Source organism: Meriones unguiculatus, chromosome X (assembly GCF_030254825.1).
Source record: "Meriones unguiculatus strain TT.TT164.6M chromosome X, Bangor_MerUng_6.1, whole genome shotgun sequence".
NCBI lineage: Eukaryota > Metazoa > Chordata > Mammalia > Rodentia > Muridae > Meriones > Meriones unguiculatus.
In genome coordinates this window covers 145,636,233-145,663,054 of record NC_083369.1, presented here as the reverse complement: position 1 = coordinate 145,663,054, position 26,822 = coordinate 145,636,233, and the positions used below count along the sequence as shown (strand labels likewise).

The window sequence follows — 26,822 nt, the reverse complement described above, 5'->3', positions numbered from 1 at the left end:
ATCTGGTCAGTTTGGGGGACTTCCTGGAGGTTTTTTGAGTTGCTCACTTCCTGTCTTAATGAGCTTCCTTGTAGTATTTCACCTCACTTACAACTCCCTGAATACATCCTATCTTAAGAAGTTTCCCTTCAAAATGGAAGCTTTTGCTACACAGCAAAAATCCATGGGGGCATGGATTTTCTCAGTTCCTTTTCCTAACTATAGTTTTGACTATCATTTCTCTGCACATATGAATTGCTTGTGTGTGCCTTCAGATGGCTTTTCCTTCTGTCTGTCTCTGCCTTTGTTCTGTCTAAGCCCTTCTATACCTTACATCACATCCAGCAACTATTTCAACAGAGTAAAGAAAAACTGTTGTATTGAAAGCACATAGGAAAATGATGATCAAAGTCCACACTTAAAAATAACTAGTTTTAACTGGGCATGGTGGTGCACACCTGTAATCCCAGTACTCAGGGAGACAAAGGCAGTTGGATCTCTGAGTTTGAGGCCAGCCGGGTCTACAAAGTGAGTTTAGGACAGCCAAGACTACACAGAGAAACCTTGTCTCAAAAAAAACAAAAAATAAAATAAAATAGAAATACGTAGTTTCAACTCTGCTTGATGACATATCCTTGTACTTCTAGTACTCAGGAGGCTGACAAAAATAGTTCTAGGTCATCCTGGGATGCATAAAGTGCTTTTGGCTTGCCTGTCTACATAGTGAGACCCTTTCTCAAGCAGCAATAAATAATAACTGATTTAATTTACTCTTCTTATTGTGTGCAAATTCTTCATTTGGCTTACTTAATAAGAAAAAAATTTCCTAAAGGAGTATGGATGAGAGTATGGCTGGTCATTTGTGATATATTGCAGTGGTTTGTTTGTTTGTTTGTTTGTTTTTGGTTTTGTTTTTTTTTTTTATGAATGAAAAGCAAAATGAGGAGCGTGTAACTGTGAATGGGTTCTGGTGCTGTGGTTTCTGAGATCCTGTGAACTCTCCAAAGGCCCTCTGTTCTGCAGTGCTTACTACAGTATGGCCACTTAGTAGATGCCTGCCTTACCTACTTAAAGGTTCTGATTCTGAAATTCTGTACTGTCTTGCAGAATGAGGTCAATGCTATCAAATGGGATCCTTCTGGAATGTTGCTAGCCTCCTGCTCTGATGACATGACATTAAAGGTAATGTTGGTGCCTAAAGGGATGAAGTGTTTAATCTTAGACAAGTCCCTGCACTGGCAAACAACCCCACCCTCATCATCTGGAACGTTACTTTAATGCTGTCTTTTCTCCATGACTTTCCTGATTTCTAGACTGTTTTTTCCTTCCACGGAATGTTGACATATTGGGGCCAAGGTTTCTACTGAAAGACCTTGTGGCCTGTCCACCAGCAGCATACTTGTAGACTTAGCTTGACTCTGTGCTTTCACACTTCCTCACAGTCACTTGCTAATGTGCCTGGTTGACTCCTTGCTGGCTTGTGAGCCTCTCCCAGATCTGCCACCTAAGGAGTGCTCCCTTAGGTGCAACAGAATAAATGGTGCTAAACCATTCTCCATTCGGGGCACAGTATTAGCTCACACTGTGACCAATGCCTCTTTCAGATCTGGAGTATGAAGCAGGATGCATGTGTCCATGACCTCCAAGCTCACAGCAAAGAGATATATACCATCAAGTGGAGTCCCACAGGACCAGCCACCAGCAACCCGAACTCCAACATCATGTTAGCAAGGTAAGGCAGGGCAACTTCACAGCTCTGTCTCCTTCCTGAGCACAGCTTCGTTTGCTGCTGCCTAGTGAGTAACTCGGTTGGGGAGACTCAGACCTAGAGTCAGCAGTGCCGATGATCTTCCAAACTAAACAGAATGTGAGTCCCCTGTGAAGCAGGGGCAAAAAGATAGAAGTATATCTTCCCTCAGTATCCATGGAGATGTTTCCTGAACCTTGTCTGGGTGTGAAAATCCAGGAGCGCTTAATTCCATTTGCCTCCAACCTCGGAATACCTTCCCCTGTAATACTCATTTGATGATAATGTTGGAGGGATAGTTTAGATAACACTGACAAACCATGTGGTCTGCACCTGTCCAATACAGTTTTGTGTGCCTGTAAGTAGGTAAGTTTGTTTTGTTTTGCTTGTGACAGGGCCTCATTATGTAGCCCTGACTGACCTAGAACTTGCTATGTAAACTAGACTAGCTAAGAGATAAACCTTTTACTTCCTCGAAGTGCTAGGATTATAGGCCTGCCCAAGATGCAGGTTTGTTTTTTTTGTTTTTGTTATTTTTGTTTGTTTGTTTGTTTTGTTTTGTTTTGTTTTTGCATTCCCTCTCGGTAGTTTCTTATCTGCAGTTGGATAAAACATGAACCTGAAGGTACGGAGGGTTGGCTTAGTCGAGTGAAAAATTTTAAGACAAAAAGGAAAACAGAGCTTAACTTGGAGCTCACAGTTGGCTTTTGAGGCTCTGGTACTGAGATTAACTAGAGGAAAATGTTTCCCTGACTCAGCCAAAGATGACCCAAATCTTTTAATATTGGAACTGCCAGTCAGCCAAGACCTAAAACCAAGGGGTCAGAGGTATCATGCAAACCAAGTCACTTTGGGCTATTGGTACAGGGATGGAACCTGTGGCCTTGTACATGTTGGGCAATGCTCATCAAGTATACCCCAACCCTATTCTTGGTAGTTTAATAAGAATGTTTAGACAGATGATCTCAGGCAATTATGAGTCAGAATGATCTGGAAGCCGTGCTGTAGATCTTTAAAGTTTGGATTTATGGACCGTGGCTGTTTAGTCTGGACAAGACCAGACCCCAAAGGAATATTTGGTTTCCAAGGAGCAGTGGGAAGCTTGGTCTGTGCTGTTTCAATTGTGGAGGAAGTAAGTGACAGGTAGGTAAGTCTCTTGTAAGGAAGGAAGCACCTACCTAATAATAGTAAGGCAGGCAGCCTTTCCTGCCAGTGAAAAGGAGTTTTGTGGAAAGTGTTCACATTGAAGGCTGTCTCCAAGAAGAGATGCTAAGTGGCTCCAGGTATACCTCAGTGCTAGATCACTTGCCTAACATACATACCACCACCAAAAATCCAAATGCAAACAAACCTAAACTATACACAGAAATTACCCAAACACTGAGTGCCTGAACTTGGAGGATCACACAGCCTTAATTTTCTTTTTTCAATAATTTTCTAAAAACCCAATTGCATTAGAATGATGCAATGCTCTGTGTATCAGTTATTTTCAATGTATAGGGAGAGGCTTCCTGGTAGCACTTGGTACACATCAGGAACCAGCGTACATTATCTTCTAATTCACAAGAACAAAAGGTCACACTGAGGCTTGTGAGACTCCGTTGAGATACAGAAAGCCAGGTGATGACAGCCCTTTGATACGTACTGGGTATTTTTTTTTTTTTTTAGATCTGAAAATAATTAAATTTGTATCCCTTGCCAATGTGATTGTATATACACATGTAATTATACATGAACATGTGGGTTTAGGACTTTTTGTGTCTAAGTATATCTTCACTCAATTTTTTTTTCAGTCATGGCTGGGTGGACTTCAAATAGATGTATTATAAACAATGATGGTAATTTAGAAAAGTTGGTTAAATAGTCCACAAAAGCGTTTCGTGATCAGAGATATGGAAACTAGAGAAAGAAATGAGAACAGTTGCATAATGGGAAAGCTCCTACTTGGCTTTTGGAAGGTCCTGAGTTTTGTCTGGTAGAAGCTTTACTTTATTCTGGAGAGAAAAGGCTCAGTAGAATATTCTCGTGAAAAAAATTTCAAGTGTAAGTAAAAGATAGTTCACCTAAGATAGATCATAGAGATTTTGAATAACCAACCTTTTTCTGTGGTTGTGTTCTCTGTTCTCTTCCTAGTGCTTCATTTGATTCTACGGTTCGACTGTGGGATGTGGAGCGAGGCGTTTGCATCCACACACTGACCAAGCATCAGGAGCCTGTCTATAGTGTAGCATTCAGCCCTGATGGGAAATATTTGGCCAGTGGATCCTTTGACAAGTGTGTCCATATCTGGAATACTCAGGTAATGTCTTGACTTCCTGGCTGAATTCTTCCCAAAAGGCATGTTCTTAGTTCTTTGGCTGTCAGGAGTGCTGGGGAATGAGTTATCTCAGCTAGAGAGTAAGTAGGGCCTCCCCATGGAGACTGTAGATTCTCTGTGATCTGCTGTGTGTACCTCAGTGATATGACGCCTTCCCCACCTATAATGCCTGGAGTATGTCCTCTGGATTCTTTCTGACCTCAAGCCAGAACTCTCTAGCTTGTCATCTCATGAGCATTCTCCCTTGTAGTATCTACTGTCTTCTGTTGTCTTATCCTGCCAGGGACAAGAACTACGTCATACTGAAGAAAAAGCACTACCTAGTTCTGTCACCTTAGAAATGCTGCTCTTTGTAGGAAGGCCCAATAGGTGGCTGTTTATAGAACTTTATTTACACTAAGGGGATACTGGGACAACCAACTTGACCTTCCCCTTGTCCACTGTGGTGCATCTCAGCACAAAGAAATACGAGGCTTGGAATTGTCACATTTGAAAATGTTTTATATTTGTTTAACTCGGGATTTTATGGATATTGGATTGTCATTTCAGCAGGGACTAAAAAGGGAAGGGGTTGGAGTCAATACTGCCACTGTGGGTGCCTCTAGCCTTATACAGATGAGTGAACTCTGAATATCATGAATAGAAGTGGATGAGAACTAGTGTGGTAGAATGGGAGGAAGTCGTGTACTGGGCTGTTCTTTGTTTCTTTGGGGGGATGGCAGGCAAACATCTGCCTTGAGCTACATCTCAGCCCTTGGTCACCATTCCAATTGAGATAAGTAAGATGAAAATAAGTAAGGAGTCAATTTGCTTGACCTCAAGAAAGAGTTGGTGCCTCACGTTTGTGTAATTCACTTCTTCCTCGTTTTTGATTGGTTGACATTTAGAAGTATTTGAAATCTTAAGTTTACGACTCCTTGTGACAAGGGAGGCTGTGAATAAGCCATGTTCCAGGAGTCCAATGAGATCACAGGCTTTTCAGGGACATACTCCAAAAGTTGGCAACCTGTTTCTGGGCATGCTGATAGCAGCCTCTCATCCAGGAATTGAAGCCAGCATGTTTTGTGTTATCACGAAGCAAAACTGAACAAGTAGAAATATGTGTGGGAAGACTCAAACAGAGAGAACAGATTTTGCTAATGATAAGCACAATTTGAAGGGGCCAACCAGTTGAAATATAGGTGCCTTGTAATATCCTTGAGGGAATGGACTCCAGACCCCTACCCCTGTGGATATCATAATCTGTGGAGCCCAATTCATATCTATAAGATGGCATGGTATGTGTATAGAATTGACACACATATACTTTTACTAGGTAACTCACAATACCCAGTACAATACAATGTGAATATTATAGGAGTAATGGTTAGACTTTTTGGTTTTCTTCCCCCCCCCCCCCCACACACACACACATACACACTTAGGAATTGAATCTAGGGCCCTAGAACTCTGTGTAGGGCCCAGGTTGGCTTCAAATTTAGAATCCTTCTCCAACTTTTAGAGTAGCTGGGATTGCAGACCTGTGTCATTTATAATTGACTAATTATAGCGGGGAGGGTGCTATAAAGGTCTAAGGTTATTGAGTCTATATTGAAGGGATTTATTTGAGACACCGTAGAGCCTGTTTTGATCCTCTTGTAATAATTGTATCTAATACTGTTAGCTTGCTGTTCTCTATAGTCACAAGGTATACTATACTTTTATTTTTTATGTAAATAGAAATATTTATATAAGTGCATGTTTCTTATGCTTTGCTAATACATGCTATAGCCTGATAATGGTAAATATATATTTTATAACAAGTAAATATGTGTATGGCAAGGATACGTTATTCCTGCGGGTAAGAACTAATGACTAGTTGGTGGCCTCTGGGGTTAGTGACTTTGCTAGTCAAGGTTCTCCAGAGGACTACAACTGATAGAATAAATCTGTATCAAAAGGGGATTTGTTAGAGTGGCTTACAGGCCATGGTCTGGCTAGTCCATCAATGTCTGTATGATCACAAAGAAAAGGCCAAGTATCTGGATGTCTTCAGTCTACATTAGGGTCCTGAAGGTGTACACTGAACTACTACCAGCCAAGTAGTGCCTTAGCAGCAGGATAGATGAACTTGTCAGTGAGACTGAGGGCAAGCAGGACAACAGCAAAACTTCCTTCTTCTGTGTCCTTTTATGTGGGCTGCCACCAGAAAGCATGGCCCAGATGTAGGTTTGGGTCTTCTCACTTCAAATGACCCAATCAAGAAAATGTGTGTCCCAAATGCTTGGGTTTTAGTTGATCCCAGATTCAAGTTGACAAACAAGCTATCACAGCGACCACTCATACCATGTTTTATAAAGACACTCACTGAAGGTTTATTTAAGTCTTGAGAAACCAAGGCTTCCTACGTCTCATGATGCATGTCAGACCAACCACTAACAAATACCACAATACACATTCATTCATACAAATTACGTATCCAAAATTGATGGGAGTTTTAACTTCATGACATGTTAATACATGTAATTGTCTATTTGCTAGTGGGAGGGGTCCTTATGCTCACTCAAGTGTTCTGAGGAACCAAGAGAATGAGATGATGTTCGATAATAATCAGAACAGGAACTAACTAGTGGCTAGAGCAGGTGGAAAGACCTCAGCCCAGGAGGCTGATCTACACCCTAGGAAAAAGACAAGAGAGGATGGATTAGTAAGGTATGTTCATACCCCAGCACCATGGAGGCTTAAGAACATCTTAGCAGAGCCACTGGGGAAAGCAGGGAATGTGACTTAGTGGTAAAGCTCCTGCCTAACACACCATGACAACACAGATTTCAAATCCAGCACTCAAGGGTAGAAAGAAAGAAAAAGGTCATAAGTCAAAAGTCCCTATCTGGCAGGTATGCATCATCTCATGGAAACCCACTGTCTTGTGCTTCCTAGTGCCATAAGGCATTGTTGGGGATAGCCATGGCTTTAACTAAAATGTGGCAGTTATGTGGGTGGCAGTAGATTGGTGTTTATGGAAATTCCTTTGACTTCAATGTGCTTCAAAGCTTCTCAATCAAATAGATCTTTATGGAGAAAGAGTATCCCTCCTTTATTGCTGTCATTTTGGGGCCTCCTCCGAGTTCTCATGACAGATGCTTTGCTTTACAGAGTGGAAGTCTCGTTCACAGCTACCGAGGCACAGGCGGCATATTTGAGGTGTGCTGGAATGCTCGAGGAGACAAAGTGGGTGCCAGTGCATCTGATGGCTCTGTAAGTGGGTGCCTCTGGTCTGCTGGGAGTGAAGGGAGGGTGCAGGGTAGCTGATCCCTAATCCAACACTAGGTTCTTCCAAAGGCATTGTGAGGCTTCCCTGTCCTGCTGAGGCTTCTCCCATAACAGGTGCTTGCCACATGCATGTGTGTTTACTTGTGTTATAAAGGAGGCTTCTGTTTGGGTTGGAAATAGCCTTCTCTGCTGCAGAATATCAATGAATTTGATTGATCTAAGCTGCAGTGACTCTGCACACATGTGTACCCCAGGACATAAGAGAGAATCTAGAGTCTTATTAGGTTGTGACTACTTTGGTGCAGGGTGCCATTGACATTTCTCTGGTGAAGTCCAGGGATGCTCTTCGGCCAAGAAATATCTGGCCACAACTAGCATTAGTATGTAAAGTAAGAAACTTGCTCCTGTTGTGTCAACATGTGCATGTTCTGGCTAAAGAGTGCCATTGCAAGACATAGTTTTCATCAGACAGGACTTTTGGTTTCTGTAGATCTTGTTGTGGTCCACTAGCATATGTCATGTTTAATTTGCCTCTTAACTTGAGGTTTCTTTCTGGCTAATGGACTGAGTCATTGGTGTGGCCTGAGATCTGATGACCCAGTTACTCTGTGAGTTCCTGGAATGGTTCTTGGCCTGGCTTTCCCCTGCTCTTTGCTAGAGTTTGTTCTGATGTTCAGAAACTACCCTGTTTATAGAGTTTTTTTTCCTCTCTCTCTCTTTTCTTGACTTTGTTCCATTAAAACTTTAAAGGATGAAGCTGGTGGCTAGGCTGTACCTTTCCAGCATATGTTTGAAGGCACCTGATACTGCCTCTCAGAGTAACAGAAACTTTATCTTTCCTTTCAGGTCTGTGTCTTAGATCTCCGAAAGTAAACACAAAATGTAGAAACAAAACCATTCTAATGGACCAGCAGTGAATGTGTGGGATTGCAGCATCCTTCCTATGATGGGCTCCAAACTGTGTTAACATGACTTGTTCGAGTCTACTTGGAAATCACCTGTCCCTGGCCACAGGATTCTTCCCCCACCCCCTAATCTCCATCCAGAAGTTTAAAACACAAACAAATACAAAGTCATACACATGGTTGTATCACAGGAATATGGTTTCCACCTAGAATGCTCAGCTGGGGAAGGATGAAGCCATCAGCTACATGGTGCATGGTTTGGTTTCCATCCAAAACAGGCTCTAATGACTGAACAGGGAAGGAAGAACATAAAGCTGTGCCAAAAAAAAAAAAAAAAAGAAAAAAAAGAAAAGAAAGAAAAGGTTAAAGAAAAAAAAAAAGAAAAAATGCTGTGATAAACCAATAGGGAGGAAAAACCTGCCCCTTATGGTGTTTCCCTCCCATCAATTTGGATACTACAGTTGCTCTCCAAAAGACCAGTTTGTACCAATGAAATGTGTGACTTTGTAATCCCAACGCTGTATTTTCTAGAACCTTCTTTGGTGGTTTTTCTATCTGCTAAAATTCTGTGGTCTGGGTCCTCCCACCTCAGATGAAAACTGTTTTTGGCTTAGTCCTTCAGTCCTCCCTTGTTGTTCCCCACCCCTTCCTCTGATGTCCTTGCTCTGGTGTGGTCTCACTTGTAATGAAATCCTGCATAGATATGGCCACATGCGCACAGTGGATCTTTAACGGACAGCACTCTCCCTTCCTCTCGTCCCACCTCTCCCTGTTGCTTACTCTTTCCCTTTCTCATAGTTGCTTCACATTAGGTCCCAAAGGCACTTTCAGAGCATAGTAAAGTGCTTTATGTAAGAAGGCAGGGAGGGGGACTTTTTACAGAAAAAAAAAAAAAAAAAGACTTATAAGAGAAAGAACCTGGAATATTTTTTGAAAAAAAATATTTTTATGTTAAAAATGACTTTAAAATCCTAAAATGGCCATCAGACATAGAGAGTTTTGTGAAATTCATATTTAAGAGACTAAGAAGATACTGGCAGAGTCTGAGGTGTCTAATTACCCCTTTCCCTTCAGCTTCACACAAGGCAGTTAGGAAAACTGGATTTGGGAAGCGTCCTATGGAAGAACAAGGGGATTGTTTTGGCAGCTGGTGGGGAAGAGCCCACTGATTTGGCACCACGCAGAAATCTGAGCTGTTTGGTGCACATTTACTTCAGCAGCCAGTAGGAACACAGTGAAAAAGCCACCCTGACCAAGTGTGGTTCATGGCACCTGCCAGCTACATCTTTCTCACAACAGTGTAGCTACAGATGGACACTTTATCAAGAGTATGCTTGGTAAATCTTGCAAAATCAACCCAAAGGCCTCAGTGTCACTCAGTCTCATGAAGACAATGAATCTCAAGGGAGACTTTCAATGCTAAAAAGAAATTATGACCCAGGTAGAATGTTACTAATCATTTCTGCCAACTTTCCAATTTCTCTTACAGAAGATTAGGACAAAGCTTTAAAAAAATGAGAAAGAAATAAGAGGGGTTTTTTGGCGTTTTGTTTTTTTAACTATTAAAAAACAACAACAACAACAAAATAAGGCATTGTGTGCCTGGTAAAGTTGCCATCATTGAATCAGGTGGCCTTTGTTTGCTTCTTGTCATAACTTGACACCAAGTTGTTTTTTTTTAGTTTAGTAATGGGGGACAGACTATAAGGGGGCTGGGCCAAGTCAGTGGGGCTGCAAGTGGCGGTATGCAGGGTCCAGTCTGCAGCTGAGGCAAGTGTTACTTAGAGGAAAGTATCTATGTTCGGAGCCAAAAAATCAGCCAGCAGGGAAGGTTAGGTGCTCCGAACACAACAGACAAAGGTTAGGACCAACAACGTGAATCAGATTCCACTTTGACGTGTAAATTGTGTGAGCCCTCAAAATCCAAGTGTGGTGGTATTGAGTTGAGCGGTAAGTTTGGACTCTGGCACCTAAACACTTAGCAAAGAAAGCCCAAGTTCTGTGGAGAATTTGATCATATTAGATGTCTCTGCGTAAGTGGATATGAAGTTTCCTGCCCTGAGACTGCTTTAGCTTTAGAATATAATTTTGGAAGTCCAGATAAATCCTGTCTTTGTTCCCCAAGTAAAATTCTCTTCATCTCTACAGCAGATTAGCTGTTAAAAGTCAGTCTATTGTACAGTATGACTTCTATTTGACAAGTTCCACATTGCTATATGGTGGTGATGGGTAGATAACACATAAGGGGTTCATCAGACAATCTCTGGGTGTCCAGGCTACACCCTCTAGATGAATCTAAGCCACATAAGACTTACTATTTTGGAGTCAATGGCTGTGAGACTAGGACAAAAGTTTCAGTCCATGCAGGAGAAACCTAAAGACCATTCGCTTCCCTGGTCTTGCAGCTAAACATGTATATGAACTTAGCGCTGGCCACACCAGGACCAAGCAGAAGAATGCAACCCACACCCCTCAAGTCCATCCCCATAAAACAGCTCAGTCTGTAGCTGTTTCTGAAGTGGCCAGCGCTTGGACGCCATCATTTGCCCTGCTGTCGTAGAACAGGTGCATCACTTGTGTGGTCAAGGGGTGGCCTATGTGTAATGCCGTTACCTAACATTGTTTATAACTCCTAATACATTGTGGGGAATGGTTAGTCTTGTGACCAAATTCAACTTTGAAAGCAGTGTAGTCACACAGCAGCCTTTCCAGGTATTTTTCCTTGAGTTTGAAGTAACCACATACCATTCCCAGCACATCCAGGATGCTGCCTTTAGAGGACCGAAGGGCCAGATGGACATTACAAGGTTCAACTCTCTGACCCTACTCAACACCATAGGACTTGACTTTTTGTTCTGTCTGACTAAGAAATAGATCATGGAGCCAAGTGAAGTGCACTTTGTCACATGTAAGGATCTGCTTTGTTCCTTGTTGCTTTTCCCCTTTGAAACCTTTGTTCTACCTTTCCGTTTTGTTTCTTGTCAAATGCATAAATGTCTGTTCTGCAACTCACTGAAGTTTTGAATTCTGGCTTGTGCAGTTTTTATTGTCTGTGTCAGACGTACAGCCAGACATGGTCCTCTTTCAACATTTTCCACATTCTGTTAAGCACCATCAAAACTCCCCTCCCCTTCTGTCCTCTATCCCCAACTCCCACTCACCCCTCACGCTCTTCAAGAAGAAAAAAAGAATCACCTTGTGTGTTGTAGCTCATTTGTTTCAAGAGAATCAACAGATCATATTCAGTGTCTTGAATAAATTGCTCTATTTTGATATTAGAGAACATAGTGACTGTGTTTTTCTTTTTGTTTGTTTCATCTTGGTTGGTATCATAACGTCTGCTGACAAATGAAGGAGAGAACAATGTGGATCACTTGTTTCTGTGACAGGATATCTGACAAAACTTTAGGGAAGACTTATTTTTGGCTCTTGGTTTGAGAAGGTACAGTCCATCATGGTAGAGAGGTTGTGGTTGTCTTGGCCCCATCTGTAGTGGCAAGAACATGAGGTGGCATGTTATATGTACCCATAGATCAGTAAGTGGCACAGGCTTAAACCCTTAAGCCTCTCATCTTAAGTCAGCCACCTAGGCCACACAGCCTCCCAGTGTGAGGCCATTATAGAAGGTGGGAAGCTCCAAGGCCCCCATGATTAAAGGGGTAGCTCTGGAGCTCACTTGAACAAGGGTGAAGATCTGAGACACTCTCGGATCAGATGGGTAGGTGTGACGCCCCTTTGAGCATAAGGGAAAGAGGTGTGTTGCTTCGGTGGGAAGTCTCAGACAGAGTAAAACAGAGCAGAAGGCCTGGAGTGGTGGCACACTCTAATCCCAACACAGGGAGATGGAGGCAGTAGGATCACTGAGTTTGAGGCCTGCCTGGTCTACAAATGAATCCAGGACAGCCAAGGCTACACAGAGAAACCCAGTCTCTAGGAAGAAAAAAAAAAAAAAAAAGCAGAAGGGTCTTGTATCCTATTCTGCTAAAGGTGTATAGGATACCTTGTGCAGCCTAACTACTTAGGTCCTAAAGGGAAGATTTGAGACCCTCTTAAGATAAAGGACAGGTCTTAGGCCCCCATGTATATGAGGCCCCATGGAGTAATAGGCAAGCTCTGAATCAGAGGGACATGTCTTATGTCATCATGGTATGTCATCATTAGGGGAAGTTCCCCTTGGTCAAAAAAATTAGCTTTTATACTCCCTTGGGAGAGGGGGTGTCTGAATTCACCTTAAGAGGGGGAAGGAATGAGGCACAATGTGTGTCTCTTAAAAGAGTTGGATTGGATCCAACCTTGTCAAAGAGAGACATTCTGAGAACTTAGAAAGGGGGGGTCAATCTGAATTTTTTTGGACAGAGAAGCAAAGTCCTCAGCTGACTTGGCAGAACAGGAAGATACAGTTCCTCAGGCATGTGAAGGTTCCAGTTACCTTGCTCAGTAGACAAAGGTCCCAGTGCTACCATGTTAGCTTCCAGCAATTCCCAGCTCCAAATACCCGTACATTTCATGGAATCTCCAGAAGACAAAGCAAACACTTCCAACAGGAAAAGTGGTCGTCCCAACCTTTGATGTTAACTCAAGATTTATGTTTAGTTGTATAGATCTATGAATGGAAAATGGGAACATTTCATTTCTAGTAACCGCCTTGAAGACAGATGGCCAGGTTCTTTCAGCTTTGTGATCTAAACCAAGAATATTCTGAGGTCCCATGGGTCTCAAGAGTATTTGCCTAGCTATCTTGCTGAGGCAGGGGCACTCTGCAGCCACCTTCATTAGAAGGGAACAGGTGTGAGTTCATCACACCTCTGTCATCAGAGGGCTAGGACTAAAGCCCCCTTGAACAGAGAATACAGGTCTGAGGCCTCCTTGTTCACAGGGGCGCCTTATCAGAGTGGCACGCTCTAGACCTCCTTGGGCAAAAGGAGAGTCTGAAGTTCTCTTAGTCAAAGTGGGAAGGTCACAGACCCCACCTCTGTTTTCTTGTGCAGAGGGAGTGGTGAAAGTTCCTCTTGGTTTGAGGTCCTTTTAGTGAGAAGGAAATAAATGTCTGAAGCCAGCTCTTACTAAGAAATTGTGAGGGCCTGTTCACAGAAAAATGAATGATTAAGACCCCCTTGGGAAAGTAAGTATGGTCTAAGATAGAATTTGGTCTAAGAGAGAAGTGTGATAGTCTTCCAACGAAGTGGGAAGGAGAAAGGCCCCTTAGGAATAGAGGAAGCTCTGAGATCCTCTTGTGAGAGTAGAAAATTCTGAAGCTCAGTTGGGCAAAGGTCAAGTTCTTGAAAGACCTTGGGCAGAGGGGAAAAGTCCCATATAGCCTTGGGTGGAAGGGAAATGGGTATGTACCCTGTACCTTGTAGAGTGGAGGAAGTTCTTAAGCACTGACTCCACAGGTTCCAACTCTTCACAGTTCAGAATATCCATCTAGAGACCATTCAGCAGTCTTGAGCATTCTTCCAGAAGGTTATATGGCTGTCACTGGCCAGATTTCTTCCTCTACTTTGTGTTCATTCTGTCCAGATATGGGCAGGCTTCTCCAATTCCCATGACTAGCTTGAAGGCGAATAGCTTGAAAGATAACTCTTACTGTTAATTCCAAGCTTGTTCAGAGAGAGAATCTCTCATGTCAGAATTATTCAATGGAGGACTCCCTTGGTTAGTAAGGGGAAGGTTTTAGGCTAGTTTTATCATTCAAAGAGGAAAAGTGTTGGCCAGAGTAAGACAGGGTAGGAAGGGCCAAGACCTTCTTGAGCAAAGGATGAATGTTCCAGGATATATTGAACAATGTAAAATAGGGCAGGCAACCCCTCATCAGTTTCCAAATCTTCATTGAAATCTAAAAGCTCTATATCCCTGGGAACTCTGTTGTAGGACTAACAGCAATTTGAGCATTCTTGTAACAAGGTCAATGACAGTCCTTTGTTCTGTGTTCCCCTTAAGCTTATCATCAGCTGCATGGGTGTTGGCATGAAGGATGGAACCTCTCCACTTCCCATGACCAATTTGAATGTACATGGCCCGGGTTCCATGCTAAGCTTTTTTATTTTCTACCATGGAACCTCAGTCCAGAGTTGTCTGAGATCACATTTGTATTTGCCTGGCCACCCAGTTCAGGAGTAGATATTTTAACGTCCTCTTAGTTGAAGAGGTAGATGTGAGGCTTCCATGGAAAGAAGGCTCTTAAGCATCCGTGGTCATGTGAGAGATGTCTAGAGGTACCCTTGAGCAGAGAATAAAGTTCAGAGACCCTTTGGTCACAGGGCCTGGTCAGTAGCTCACATCATCAAAGGTCTTAGTCCCTCCTTTTGCAAAAAGAAAATGTCTGAAGTCTTCTTGGTTAAAGGAAAGAGTTCATAGGTTTTCCTTAGGCAAAACACGAGGGTTTTAAGTTTTCTTGGTTAGAGAGAGTAGGTTTAAGGTTCCTTTTGGCAAATGGGAAAAGTCTAAGACCTCCTTAGTTACTAAAGTAGGTCTGAAGACCTCTTGTACATACGTGACACTTCTGAGACTCTTTCAGAAACCCTTGGTAAGAGGAGCTAGGTCTCAGGTTCTCTCGTGCAGCTATGGCAGTTTTGAGGTCTCCATGATGAGATAAAGTCTAAAGTCTCCTTAGAAAGAAGGTATAGATTTGAGGTCTTCTCATTTAGAGAAAACACTTGAGGAAAGTAGACTATTCTGGGGGCCACTTGGTATAAGAGGTATATCTGAGGCCACCTTCAGCTGAAAGGAAGGTTCTGTGGCCCTCTTGCATATGAATGGAATGTATGAGGGCTCTTTGGTCAATTGAATCAGGTACGAGTCCCTGTTAAGGAGAAGGAATGTGTCACAGGCTCCCTTGCTCATACTGGTTAGATCTCTTGGCCTGTTGATCCTTTTTACCATGTCTAAAGATTTCTTGGCAATAAAGATCTGAGTCCTACCCAGTTCACCCCAAGTTCTGAAAGTATAGGTCTGAGGCCTCTCTGGTTCACTGAGAAAGGTCTGAGGCCTCCTTGGGTGAAATAGGTCTGAGATACCCTTGACAAGAAGTGGAGGATCTGAAACCCTCCTTGATCAGATGAAGCATGTCTGAGGTCCCTCTGGTATCAATGGGAAATGTCTGAAAACTTTAGGGTAGGAGATGATCCTATGCTCCCTTTGTAAGAGGGAGTAGGTCACAGACTCCCCCTCTTGGATAGGACACATGTAAAGCCCCATTGCACAGAGTGGGAAGATCTGAGGCCTCCACAGGCAAAAAAAGATGGTCTGAAGCCCCCTTGGGCAGAAGTTGAAAGTCTGAACCACTCTTAATCAGAGGGGAAAATTCTGGATGCTGCTCACACACACACCCAACTTGGTCAAAAAAAGCATGTCTGAAGTCCAGTTTTTTCGAAGGAGCAAGTTTCATGCTCTAAGGCCTCTTTTATTACAAGGGCTATGTCTGATGCCCCCTTTGTAAGAGTATGAAAGCCCAAGGCCCTGTTGATTGGAAAGAGATCTGAAGGTTCCTTGGGAACAGATGATAAGTTTCCATGTCCCATTTTCCAGTAGAGTTCTTTAAAGGCCACATTGGAAAATGTAGGAGTATTTGTGGCCCCCTAGGTGAGAAGGAGCAAGCTTAAGAACCCCTTGTTTGTTATGGGAGGGATTGGTACTCCCTAAGTAAAAGAGGGCAGATTTCAGCCCCCTTTTGAATCCTCCTTGGTTAGAAAAGGAAAATACTGTTACATTAGTGAGGAACATAAATGAAACCCTGTTAGACAGAAGGTGGATGTTTGTGTCTCTCTTGATAGATATGAGGTCTCCATGGGCATAGAGGGTTGGTGTTTGGCTCTCTATGCCAGAGTACAATATTCAGAGGCCCCTATGATTAACAAAGGTTGTAGGAGTGCCCTCTGGGGCAGAATGGAAAGCCCTAAGCCCCTCTTTTGCAGAAATGCAATGTTTGAATCTCCTTGAATTGAAAGAAAATGTCTCAAGACTTTCCTGACTGAAGCCCCCTTGGACAGATGTGGTAGGTACAAGGTTCCCTTGAATAGTGGTAGATCTTATTTCAGCAGAAGGAGAAAATCTGAGCTTTCCTTTGGCAGAAGCAAAGGATTGAAACCCTCTTAGTCTGATGGGGGGACATGGATCAATCTCCATTTGATATTAGAATGCGAATGCCTGGGACACAGTTAGGGAGAGGGGAAATGCCTAAGGATATATTCATGAGGAGGGGTTTGTCTGAAGCCCTGTTGTGCACATGTGAATTATCCTAGAGCCTCTTGAGCAGACGCAGAAGGTATGGAGACCCTTGAGCAAATCTGAAAGATTTCAGTGCTCCTTACACAGATGTGGAAGGTTTCAGGGCTCCTACTGAAGAAGCAAAAAAAAAAAAAAAAAAAATGTATGTGGCTTTCTTAAAAGTAGTGGTAGTGTTGTCAGCTCTTTTAGTAAGAAGGAAGGATATATATATATGGGAGTTACAAGAGCCATGGTGGGGAAGGTGTAGAGGCCTTCTGTATATGTGGAAGTTCCTAAATCCCCTTGTGTAGAAGCCACCAATCCCAGAGCATGTGGAGTGGCAAGGAAGGTCCTAGAGACCCTTGTGTGTAAAAGGCAGTTCAAGAGCCATTTCAGATAGTGAAGGTGTTAGAGCCCCTTGTATATATGTGACCAGCCCCAGACAGAGCTCCTTGGGTTATAGAATAGGTCACAGTGCATCCTTGGGCAGGTATCCTGGAGACCTTTTAATAATCTGATCTGAAAAACTGCAGCTTCTTCTATGCCTTTGCCATAACATTAAGCTTCCTCTGGTTTTCTTCTCCAAACTATACATTTTTGCTCTATTTGTTGTTTTTTCATTGGAGATCTGCCTGAGCATAATCCGTAATAACCATGCCACAGACTCCCATGTGGTCCTGAAGTTTCCTCTGTCAAATTAGTTCATTTTTTTTTTAATTTAACCCCAGGCAAGTTCTTGAGATACTGGAAAAATTTAGCTGTACTATTTGTCAAAATGTCATATAAATAGCTTCTCTCTCAAGAGACCTTGCTCCCCTCTAAAACTTCACAAGCTAGGCCTACTGTTCCATTATTCTCGACACTACTGTCTTTTGGGATCCTAAGCTTGTTAAACTCTGCTTACAATATTTAACTATTTTTCTAATCCAAAGTTCTAAAGTCTTTCACATTTCTCCAAAAACAATATGGTCAGGTTTTTCACAGAAACAACCCACCTTTGGCACTAACTTCTTTATTAGTTACTTCTCTGTTGTTATGAATAAATACCATGACTACAAGCAACTTTTATAGAAGAGTTTATTTTGGCTCATGATTCCAGAGAAGAGTCCATAATAGTAGGGAAGGCATGGCAGAAAGAACAGGAAGCTGGCCGATCACATTTTCATATGACATTCCCATTTTCACACAGGCACCAGAGGGAGGGAAGAGAAATAGGACATGGCTGCTAAACCCTCAAAGCCTGCCTCCAATGATTTCCTTATTCTAGTGAGGCCCTGTCTTCTGGATGATTCATAACCCTCCCAAACTGAACTGCATGTGTGGAATATTTGGTCATAGTCTCACGTATTGGAACAAATACATTTCTCATTCAAACCACCATATGCTTGTGTCTAGAGAAGTCCAACTAATCTAGGCACAAAATATTTAAAAACTACAGTGTTGAGGCAGTAATATGGTAAAGTGAAAACTATAGAAAGAAAAAAAAAACTGTTAAAGACTGGTACAAGATTAATTGACTCATTCAATTTTATTTCCATGGTTGTGGAGAGTTGGAATGCTGGCTGTCTAGAGACATCTTGGTCAATGTTCAGCTCCCTTGCTAACCATTCATTCTCACCTCTTTTTGATCTAGTATTCTTTTTTTGGAATGTGCAAAGAGACCACTAGCTTCTGCCAATCAAAAGGGAAAGATAATATACAAGGCCTATAGTAGTGGTTTGTTTTTACTTGGCTTGATGTTCTCACTCATCTTTTTTTTTAAGTTGCCTTGCAGATGGACCTCTGTAAATTTGAGGCCACCCTGGTCTACAAAATGAGTCCAAGACAGAGAAATCTTGACTCAAAAAAAAAAAAAACAATATAAGAAAAAAAAGTGCCATAAACTATTACTTTCTTTTGTTGTGTAATAATAAAAACTTGAGGACTTTGATATTTGAATCCATGTTTCCAGACATGTTTGATTCCATAATAAACTATCTCTTATTCCTTTCAAAGTGAGAACTATGTTTTTGTGTAAATAAGGCATAAATACACAAGAAACCCATAATGTTGAAAAAGTATTCTATGTGAAAGGTCTCATCTCAAATGGAGGCCAGATAGCATGGTAAGGAATCGTAGTGACGTTGTGCTCACCTAGGGTCAGATGATGCCTGCTCAAGGACACCTTAATTATTTAGGTCGGGACGGGCTGTGATTACGTACAACTAGAATGACATATAACCTTGTTTCTTTTAAGATGTACTTATTTTGTATATGTGAATGCTCTATCTGCATGTAAAGCTATATGACAGAAGAGGATTTCAGATGCCATTATAGATGGTTGTGAGCCACCACATGGTTGCTGGGAACTGAACTCAGGAGACCTTGGACAAAGCAGTCAGTGTTCTGAACTGCTGAGCCATCTCTTTAGCCTCAATCTTAGGTTTATAACAAGCCCCTGTACTAGACCTAAATGATACCCCACTTAAATTCACCTTACAACTTTATTGAAAACATCAAAATCAAAAAAAAATTAAAACAAACAAACATCTGTTATCTTTTGACCTTGCTACACATTACATTCTTTAGGCAATGTTAGAAAATGGGGACATTTCCTTAGCAACCTTCAGATATGTAAATTGAAAGCCACTTATATAAAATCCTTATATACCAGTGGTTCTCAACCTTCCTAATGATGTGATTCTTTAATACAGTTCCTCATGTTGTAGGGACCTCCAACCATAAAATGATTTTTTTTTTTGCTATTTCATAACTAATTTTGCTACTGTTATGAATTGTAATGTGAATATTTTTTGGAGACAGAGGTTCAAAAGGACTCACAGGTTGAGAACTGCTGCTATATACTCATTGTAAAAAAAATGAAAAAAAAAAAAAGGTCCTTGACACTCCTTTGAGAACCCTACATAATACTATTGGGTACACTCTTTCTCATGGAGTACCTTTCTTTCTGTTTTTAATAAATGCAGATTTTTCATATTTAATCCATCCTGTAATTAACAAGTTTAAGGGCAGTTTGTGTGGCATAGCAAGACCCTATCTCCAAACAAACAAAATCAAAAAGAAGGTAAGGAGGAAATAAAGGAAAGGAACAGGGTGATAGAGACAATATGATTGTAGAGGAGGACCAAAATGTATCTTGCATCCTCTACTCCTGCAGACAGGACTTGAAGCTATTCTTTCTCCACCATCCTTTTAACAAAGTCCCATAGATTACTAAGAATGTGTGTAAGGTAAGGTATATGTGCACACAGAGGTGTTTCACCATAGCTCAGGCTCACAGAGCTATGAATACTACTGTGTGAATGGTGAGTCTAGATCTCCAAGGACAAACAGGCCCTCGAGGAAAGGGAGAGGAAACATCCCCATTAATATAAAGAACAGAGCAGCAGCATGTTTACCACGAGGAGAGAAGCCACTACTAAGCGAGCCCTACTCTGCCTCTGTGCATAGAGAAAGCATTAGAGAGCACAAGCATCTTAAGGGTATGCTTAAACATATATGCGGGGAATATGTCATCAAACAATCCAATATTGAGGTTGGGGGCTTGATAACAAAGGAGAATTGTTAAGCCTTTAAAAGCATGATATGGTCAGGCAAGAAACACCCATTTTTAGAGAATATTGTAGTATATGAGGATAAAGGGGTATGATACACAGAATTTAAATCACTCTGGAAATAAAAAATGGCTTAAATGGGCTAGAGAAAGGAGGAAATATGTAAATCTTAAAACTTGCTGAGCCTTGTAACTATAGATGAGATATGGAAATGATCACAAAGATAGCAGTATCATGACAGAGTAAACAGGCCTACTTTTGTTTTACCTTGGATTCAGAAAGTGAGGTGAGAGATAAATGAACTTTCATTTCCATGTATAGACAACAGTAGTCAAAACTCAGATACCATAAAATCAGCAAGTGAACAAGATTTTATTTCTTGAAATCCCACAATCCAACCAATGAAATAATAAAACAAGACAGAAAATAGGCCAACTTGGCCATTTTTAGGTCATGGGCTATTTGGGTGTGGTTCTGAGTCCTTGAAAAACTTAAGTAAAGGTCTTAAAAATGCTTGCTATAACCCCTGGGAATTGGGGATTTCAAGGTGATGAAAGTGTAAATTAATTTTCAAATCTCAGGAAACACTTGGTTTTCCATAGGAGAAGTATAAGAAAAGAAAATAACACCACTGCTTAAAAACATGAGGGCAGCTATACTTGCCACTACATTAGCAATTCCAAGTCTCTGATTAGGTGGTTGTGAAGGTATATGAAAAGATACTGGGAAGGGAATTCCTGCTTTGTGGATGACAGAGATGTAATTGCATAAGACAGCGAAGAAGACGAAGGCACTAGCAATGGTGTTAAAAATGGCTGAAATGAAGAATGGATTGTATGGGATTTTCCTCTGTGGTCTCCCTGTATGCACATTCCGAAGAGCGAAAACGGTGGCAACTGTCCCAATTAATCCGAAAATGTTGGAGATCTTTAAGAAGCGTTGAATGACTCGGATATCCCAAGGGACAAATCTTTCATGGTAGGTGTATTCATGGCACCCTCTACCATTGCTGGGTTTGATGGTTTGGTCGTAAAGGCAGACTCTCCACATCCCTACAAAGGCTTTTGTAGGCTCGGAGAACCTGGTTTCATTTATGTACCAGACTCGCCACTGTGGGAGGCCTGCAGAGATGTTACAAAGGATCCATGCTATGGATGCCAAAACAAAACCTCCGACTTGGCAGTTGGAACTTTTACTGAGCAGCAACATGACCGCGAACACCGGACAACTGCAAAGAAATACATACAGTGTAAGGATGGCTTCCTTAGGCCTAGGACAGTGTTCCCTGGGAGACCACTACCAGGAGGGAAGCCTCAGTTATGTTTGAGACAGTGAGGATATGAGGATATGCTGTTATGGGTGTGATCCTGGCAAACTCAGAGAAGGAACATATTAACGGACAGCTTGACAATGCCTACAACCTCTAAGAGTTCTGTTTCTGACTATTGGTCCAGATAGGCATAACATTTGACCACAACTATTTACCTATGATGACGGTCACCACAGCACTGTTTGTAGTAGTGGTTGTGTTGAAGGCCAGCCTGGCTACGGAATAAGCTATCTCTGAAAAACCCATGTATCTCTCAAGAAATGAATAATCAGGTGAATAATCAATTAATTAATCATTTTAAAAGTAATAGATTAGTATGTTATTCTAGAAAATATATACAGTTCTCTCCTGTACATTACCCGAAGCAAATGTCTTCACTTATCACATGTCGCGCAGAGAACCAATGCAGAGAGAATAGTAACACACTATATAATGATTATTTATTTACTTAGTAGATCACGAAACCTGTCGGGAAGATACAAAATAAGATTTGTCTGAACTTACTGCTGATCCCTCCCTTTAGATTAAAAAAAAAAATCTATCACACTTTTGTTGTGGTTTGTTTGGTGCTTTTGGTTTTTTTTTTTTTGGGGGGGGAGGGCAGGGTCTGACTAACATGCTAGACTTCTCTCAGACTTAACATGTGGCCATGGTTGGTTTCACACTCAAGGCAATTTGCATGCCTCAGACTCCTGAGTACTGGGATTATAGGCACACGCTGCCATGCCTGGCCTGGGTGAGGTTTTATATTGTTGGCATTGTTTGTTGTTGCTTTCTTTCCCAAAGCTTTATTGATTGATTTATATGTGCATTGGTGTTTCACCTGCATGTATGTCTGCGTGAGGATGCTGGGTCCCCTGAAACAGGAGTTATAGACAGTTGTGAGCTGCCATGTGGGTGATGGAAATTCTCTTAATCTCTGAGCCATCTTCCCAGCCCTCTTTTTGATGTAAAAATTTGAAATTGTTTTGAGATTTCATGCACTGGTACTAGATTTACACAATTTATACCCCTCCTTTTCTGTCCAAATGCTTCCATGGGACCTCATCCCTTTCAAATTTATTACTGAAATGCTAATAGAGCTTAATGATGTGCGCCTGCTCAGCAAATGCTCTGTCCCTGACCTGGGCCCTTATGCCCTACAGTATGTTTCGTGGAGTTTATTGTCAGATGTTCTTCATGCATGTACCCTTTCTGGTGTTCTAGGGGAAAAGTGGTCAGAACAAACAGCAGGGTGAGACCCAAGGGGATTCATTTCCCTCAAGTTACCCATCTATAAAATGAGTAAAATATAATTCTTGGAAGTGTCTGAAGACATCTCCATCTTCATTGCTAAAAGAATCACCATCTGGGTACAACATGGTTTTACCTTTAATAACCCTCTGTTCAATAGATTTAAGTTATTGGATGAATCCTATATGTCAGCCACTAAAAACAGTCTCTCCAGGAGCCAATGCGGGAAGTTGTGTCAACATATGCCTCAGAGGAGCATAACATGAAGAGATGAAGCCATATGGTTGTTGGGAGGCAGTGAAGGTGAAAGGAGTTCTTTAAGGAACTAACTTCTAACTCAACCAAAGAAAGAGTCTAAGTTTTCAAAACAGGGAGAGGGCATACCACCATGTCCCTGAGACCTGTCTGAATGGCAAGGTCAAAACGCACAGCCTCACCTTGGAAGTTGGTGAATATTAGGTGAGTGTTCAGATGAATGAAGGCTGATCAGAAGACCTCCAATCTGTGAAGGAATGTGAGGGGTCTGGAGAGTTTTTTATTTGCAATACTATGGATGAGGTATGAGGGAGGGAGCGCCTAAGGCTGTTACTGGAAATTTCTTGTAATGGCTGGAGCAATCTTCCCAGCAACAATATTAATAAGCATCATTCTCTAACTGAAAGTTCTAAATCAATCGGTAGTGCAGATTGAAGCTAGAGAATCATGCAAACTAGGCAAGCCTGCTGCCCCTGAATCTTCTCCCCAGACTTCTTAAAATTTTCACTTTGAGATGGGGTCTTGAAAGCTACTTAGGCTGGATCTAGATTTTCCTGAGTGGTTCAGAAAGACATTGTCTTTGCTGTTGTCTGATTTGACATATGGCCAAATTATGTAGCTCACTGTACTGGCTGCCTTTATGTCAACTTGACACAAGCTGGAGTCATCAGGGAAGAGGGAGCCTCAGTTGAGAAGGTGCTTTCTTAAGACAGGGCTGTACGCAAGCATGTATGGCATTCTCTCAATTAGTAGTCAACGGCGGAGGGCCCTGTCCACAGTGGGTGGCGCCATCCCTGGGTTGATGATCCCGAGCTCTCTAAGAAAGCAGGCTGAGCGAGCCATGGTGTGCAAACCAGTGAGCATCACTCCTCCGTGGCCTCTGAAGCAGTTCCTCACTCCAGGGTCCTGCCCTGTTTGAGTACCTGTCCTGACTCCCTTCAGTGATAAACAGTGATGTGTAAGCGTAAACTAGATAAACCCTTTCCTCCTCAAATTGCTTTGGTCATGGTGTTTTAATCACAGCAATAGTAACCCTAAGACAAGTCGATACCAACATAGTGGGGTATTGGTGTGATAGACCTGGCCAGGTTGCAGGGAGGATTGTGGAAGGACTCCAAAATTTTGGTCCAGAAAAGCCAATGAATGTTGAGATCTCTGGCCCCACCTCTCACCGGGGCATCATGGGAGAGATGGCCCTGGTGGTGTGAGAACAGGAAGGCTGTCCATTCTCCTAGCAGCTGAAGTGCTCAGGGGAGCAGGGCCTGAACATTGCAGAAGGAAGTTTTTGGATCATGAGAATGAGAGTTGTCCCTGTCCCTCACCAGCTATAGCACTTGGGAGAGCAGTCCCTGCAACCTCGAGGGTGCAGCAAAGTAGAGCTGATCCTGATGGCAGGGTATTGGGAGAGCTGGCCCTGAGAGTTTGGCCCCCACAATTTTCAGCCTTGTGGCAATGTGAGTGAAAAAGAAATGCCCCGAGGAAACACGAGCACAGGATAACCAGTCCTGCTTCTTATCTGCTGTGCAGTGGAGTGGATAAGAAAAAGACACCCTCCTCCCTTCCCTTGTCCCTCACTACTTATGGACGGCAGGAGAGCTGGTCCTGGGGTCATAAAAGTAGGAGAATTGGCCATGTCCCTCACCGGCTGCAACACTCAGGAAAGTGGGCCTTGCATCTTGCCTGGGCAGTAAGGTATAGCTGGTCCTGGTTACAAGGCCTGCCAGTGAACTAGCCCCGAGGACATGAGAGATACACGCAGGCCCCAATCAAGGGCTTTAAATTGGCCCACCCCAACAACTAGCCCATCAGTGAACTGCTGGAGTGCATGAAAGGGCCAGTCCTACAAATCCAAAACTACAGTATCTTCACAACACAGAGTGACAACAGGATATCCCAGAGGAGTCCCAGTAAGGTTCCAGTATGGATAGAGTAGCAGAAGCCAGAGACCTAGTACCAGACTGATGATTCTTTGCAATGAACACACTATACTACAGCTTCCATAAAGATTTCTTTTTCTCTGCTGGGTGTGAGGTTGCAAGGGTGGAGGGTGTGTACAAGGAGAGGGAGAGATGAATGGTGGTGGGGTGCATGATGTGAAGTACACAAAGAACCAATAAAAACTGAGGTGAAATCATCTGGGAAGTGTTTCTTGAGAGCACAGAGAAGCCGTGAGGCCAGGATTAGGCCTCATGTTGGCGGCTGGGCTTGGTAATGTGCAAGAGTCACCCAGGTGATGCTGGTTTTGGAGACATGTAGGGGTCATGGAGAGCAGCTGAGGTTTGGCACTGTGTGAGAACAGGAGAGGCCATTGGTGAAGGTGCAGTCTCAGTGGCAGTTAAAGGCCCAGGACTTAAAAGGTCATGAAAAGTCAAGGCTTGGCACCATGAAGAGAGCCTATCAGAGGATACTGGTGAAAGTGCAACCCATTTGCAGCAAGGAACTCCAGCATTTTAGAGAGGCCATTACCGTGGGATGACCACAAAGAACAGCAGCAGCAGTGACGTGGAATGAGCCAGAGCCTAGGAGACAAGCTTTGTGTGTTGCAGAGGGCAGAGCCAGAAAAGTGACTCAGACTCCTTGGATGAGGCCAGAAGATCAGAACCAGATCCCAGACACTGGGTGATTGGAGTTTGGTTTTGCTTTAATTTGATTGTGACTGTGTTTTGATTTTTTTCCTCTTGAAGTAAAAAGTTTGTTTGTTTGTTTGTTTTTTAATTTTACTGGAGCCCACAGTTGAGAGACTTTGAATTTTAAAAGACTTTGGATTTTAAAAGATATTGGTTATTTTAAAGAACTGAAATTTTAATGTGTTTGAATTTGTAAAGACTGTGGGACTTTTAAAGTTATTTATGTTTTTAATGTGAGATCTTGGTGCTGAATAAGAAAGGAAGGGTGTAGCTAAATAGTGATATATTTGTGTGTCAAGTTGATAAGGGGTCAGTTGTACTAGCTAGTTTCATGTCAACCTGACACAGCAATAGTTATCACAGAGAAAGGAGCCACAGTTGAGAAAATGCCTCCATAAGATTTGTCTATAAGGCATTTTCTTAATTCGTGATCAATTGAGGAAGGGTCAGCCCATTGTGAGTAAGGCCATCCCTGGGTTGGTGGTCCTGGGTTCTATAAGAAAGCAGGCTGAGGAAGCCATTGGAAGCAAGTCAGTAAACAGCACCCTCCATGGCTCCTGCCTCTAGGTTCCTGCCCTGTTTGAGTTCCTGTCCTGATTGTTGTTGGTGATGAACAGCAATGTGGAAGTATAAACTAAGAAAACTCTTTTCTCCTGAACTTGATTTTTGGTCATGGTGTTTTGTTACAGCAATAGAAACGCTAACTAAGACAACCATGTTGGTTTCAAGCTTATGAGGTAGCCCAGAGTAGAATTAAAGTGGTTTTCCTTTTACCCATCAGAAAGGTAACTGTGTTAAACTGACATCAGCACAGATTCAACAAACTAGCTGTGCATTCCAGGCCTGATGTTTTTGCCCCAAACTTCAAAGTAATCAAATGTTCTAGGAATGTTGGGTCCTATCAGATGGGAAAGAATAGTGAGAAAATTCAGAAAGACCATAATGGAGTAGTAGAAGAGACATGTATCACACTTGCGACCAGAAGAACCAGGAGGGCTGCTTAGAACATGTTATCATAAAAGCTATCACAAAACAGGAAGGTTTTCATATATATAACAAACTTTTTCTATAAAGAGGCCTATACCAAGGAATAAAGATGTCCAAATTGCACAAATATCCTGGTTTTAGGGCAAAGAATCTGGGAGACAGGGTAGTGGGGCAGAGAAATCAGCCATGTGGCTGATCTGATCACCAAGTTAGAACTTGTATCTTTCACACCATGGTAATGTTGGAAGATAAATATGAAGTAGAAGTTAGCACAGCTCAAAGTCTCTGTGTGACCAAATACCTGAGAGAATAAATTAAAGAGATGAATTACTTGGTTTGGTTCAGTTTCAGAGATTTGAGTCCATAGTACTTAGCTATGTTGAGTTAGGTGTGTAGGTTAGTCAGGAAATCACTGTGGTGAGACCAGGAGG

The 26,822-nt window shown here is 42.2% G+C and overlaps 2 protein-coding genes across 4 annotated transcripts in view; one reads left to right on the top strand and one right to left on the bottom strand.

Moving 5' to 3' along the window:
• Positions 1 to 11,483, top strand: part of Tbl1x (transducin beta like 1 X-linked) — a 174,858-nt gene extending 163,375 nt beyond the window's left edge. For all 3 annotated transcript variants that reach the window (XM_021659465.2, XM_021659464.2, XM_060375185.1), the window contains 5 exons: positions 1,087 to 1,161; positions 1,584 to 1,711; positions 3,860 to 4,025; positions 7,179 to 7,280; positions 8,142 to 11,483. In XM_021659465.2, the coding sequence (XP_021515140.1) occupies positions 1,087 to 1,161; positions 1,584 to 1,711; positions 3,860 to 4,025; positions 7,179 to 7,280; positions 8,142 to 8,168 (498 nt within the window). In that variant the 3' untranslated portion in view covers positions 8,169 to 11,483. The remainder of the gene's footprint in view (positions 1 to 1,086; positions 1,162 to 1,583; positions 1,712 to 3,859; positions 4,026 to 7,178; positions 7,281 to 8,141) is intronic.
• Positions 11,484 to 20,428: 8,945 nt separating this feature from the next.
• On the bottom strand, positions 20,429 to 21,168 carry LOC110562628 (claudin-34-like). Its single transcript, XM_021659463.2, has one exon. The coding sequence runs from the start codon at positions 21,166 to 21,168 to the stop codon at positions 20,530 to 20,532; it is 639 nt and encodes a 212-aa protein (XP_021515138.1). The 3' UTR covers positions 20,429 to 20,529.
• Positions 21,169 to 26,822: the final 5,654 nt, after the last annotated feature.

Excerpts from the sequence above, each read along its gene's own strand:
- LOC110562628 (XM_021659463.2), bottom strand. The coding sequence starts at position 21,168 with ATGTTGCTGCTCAGTAAAAGTTCCAACTGCCAAGTCGGAGGTTTTGTT.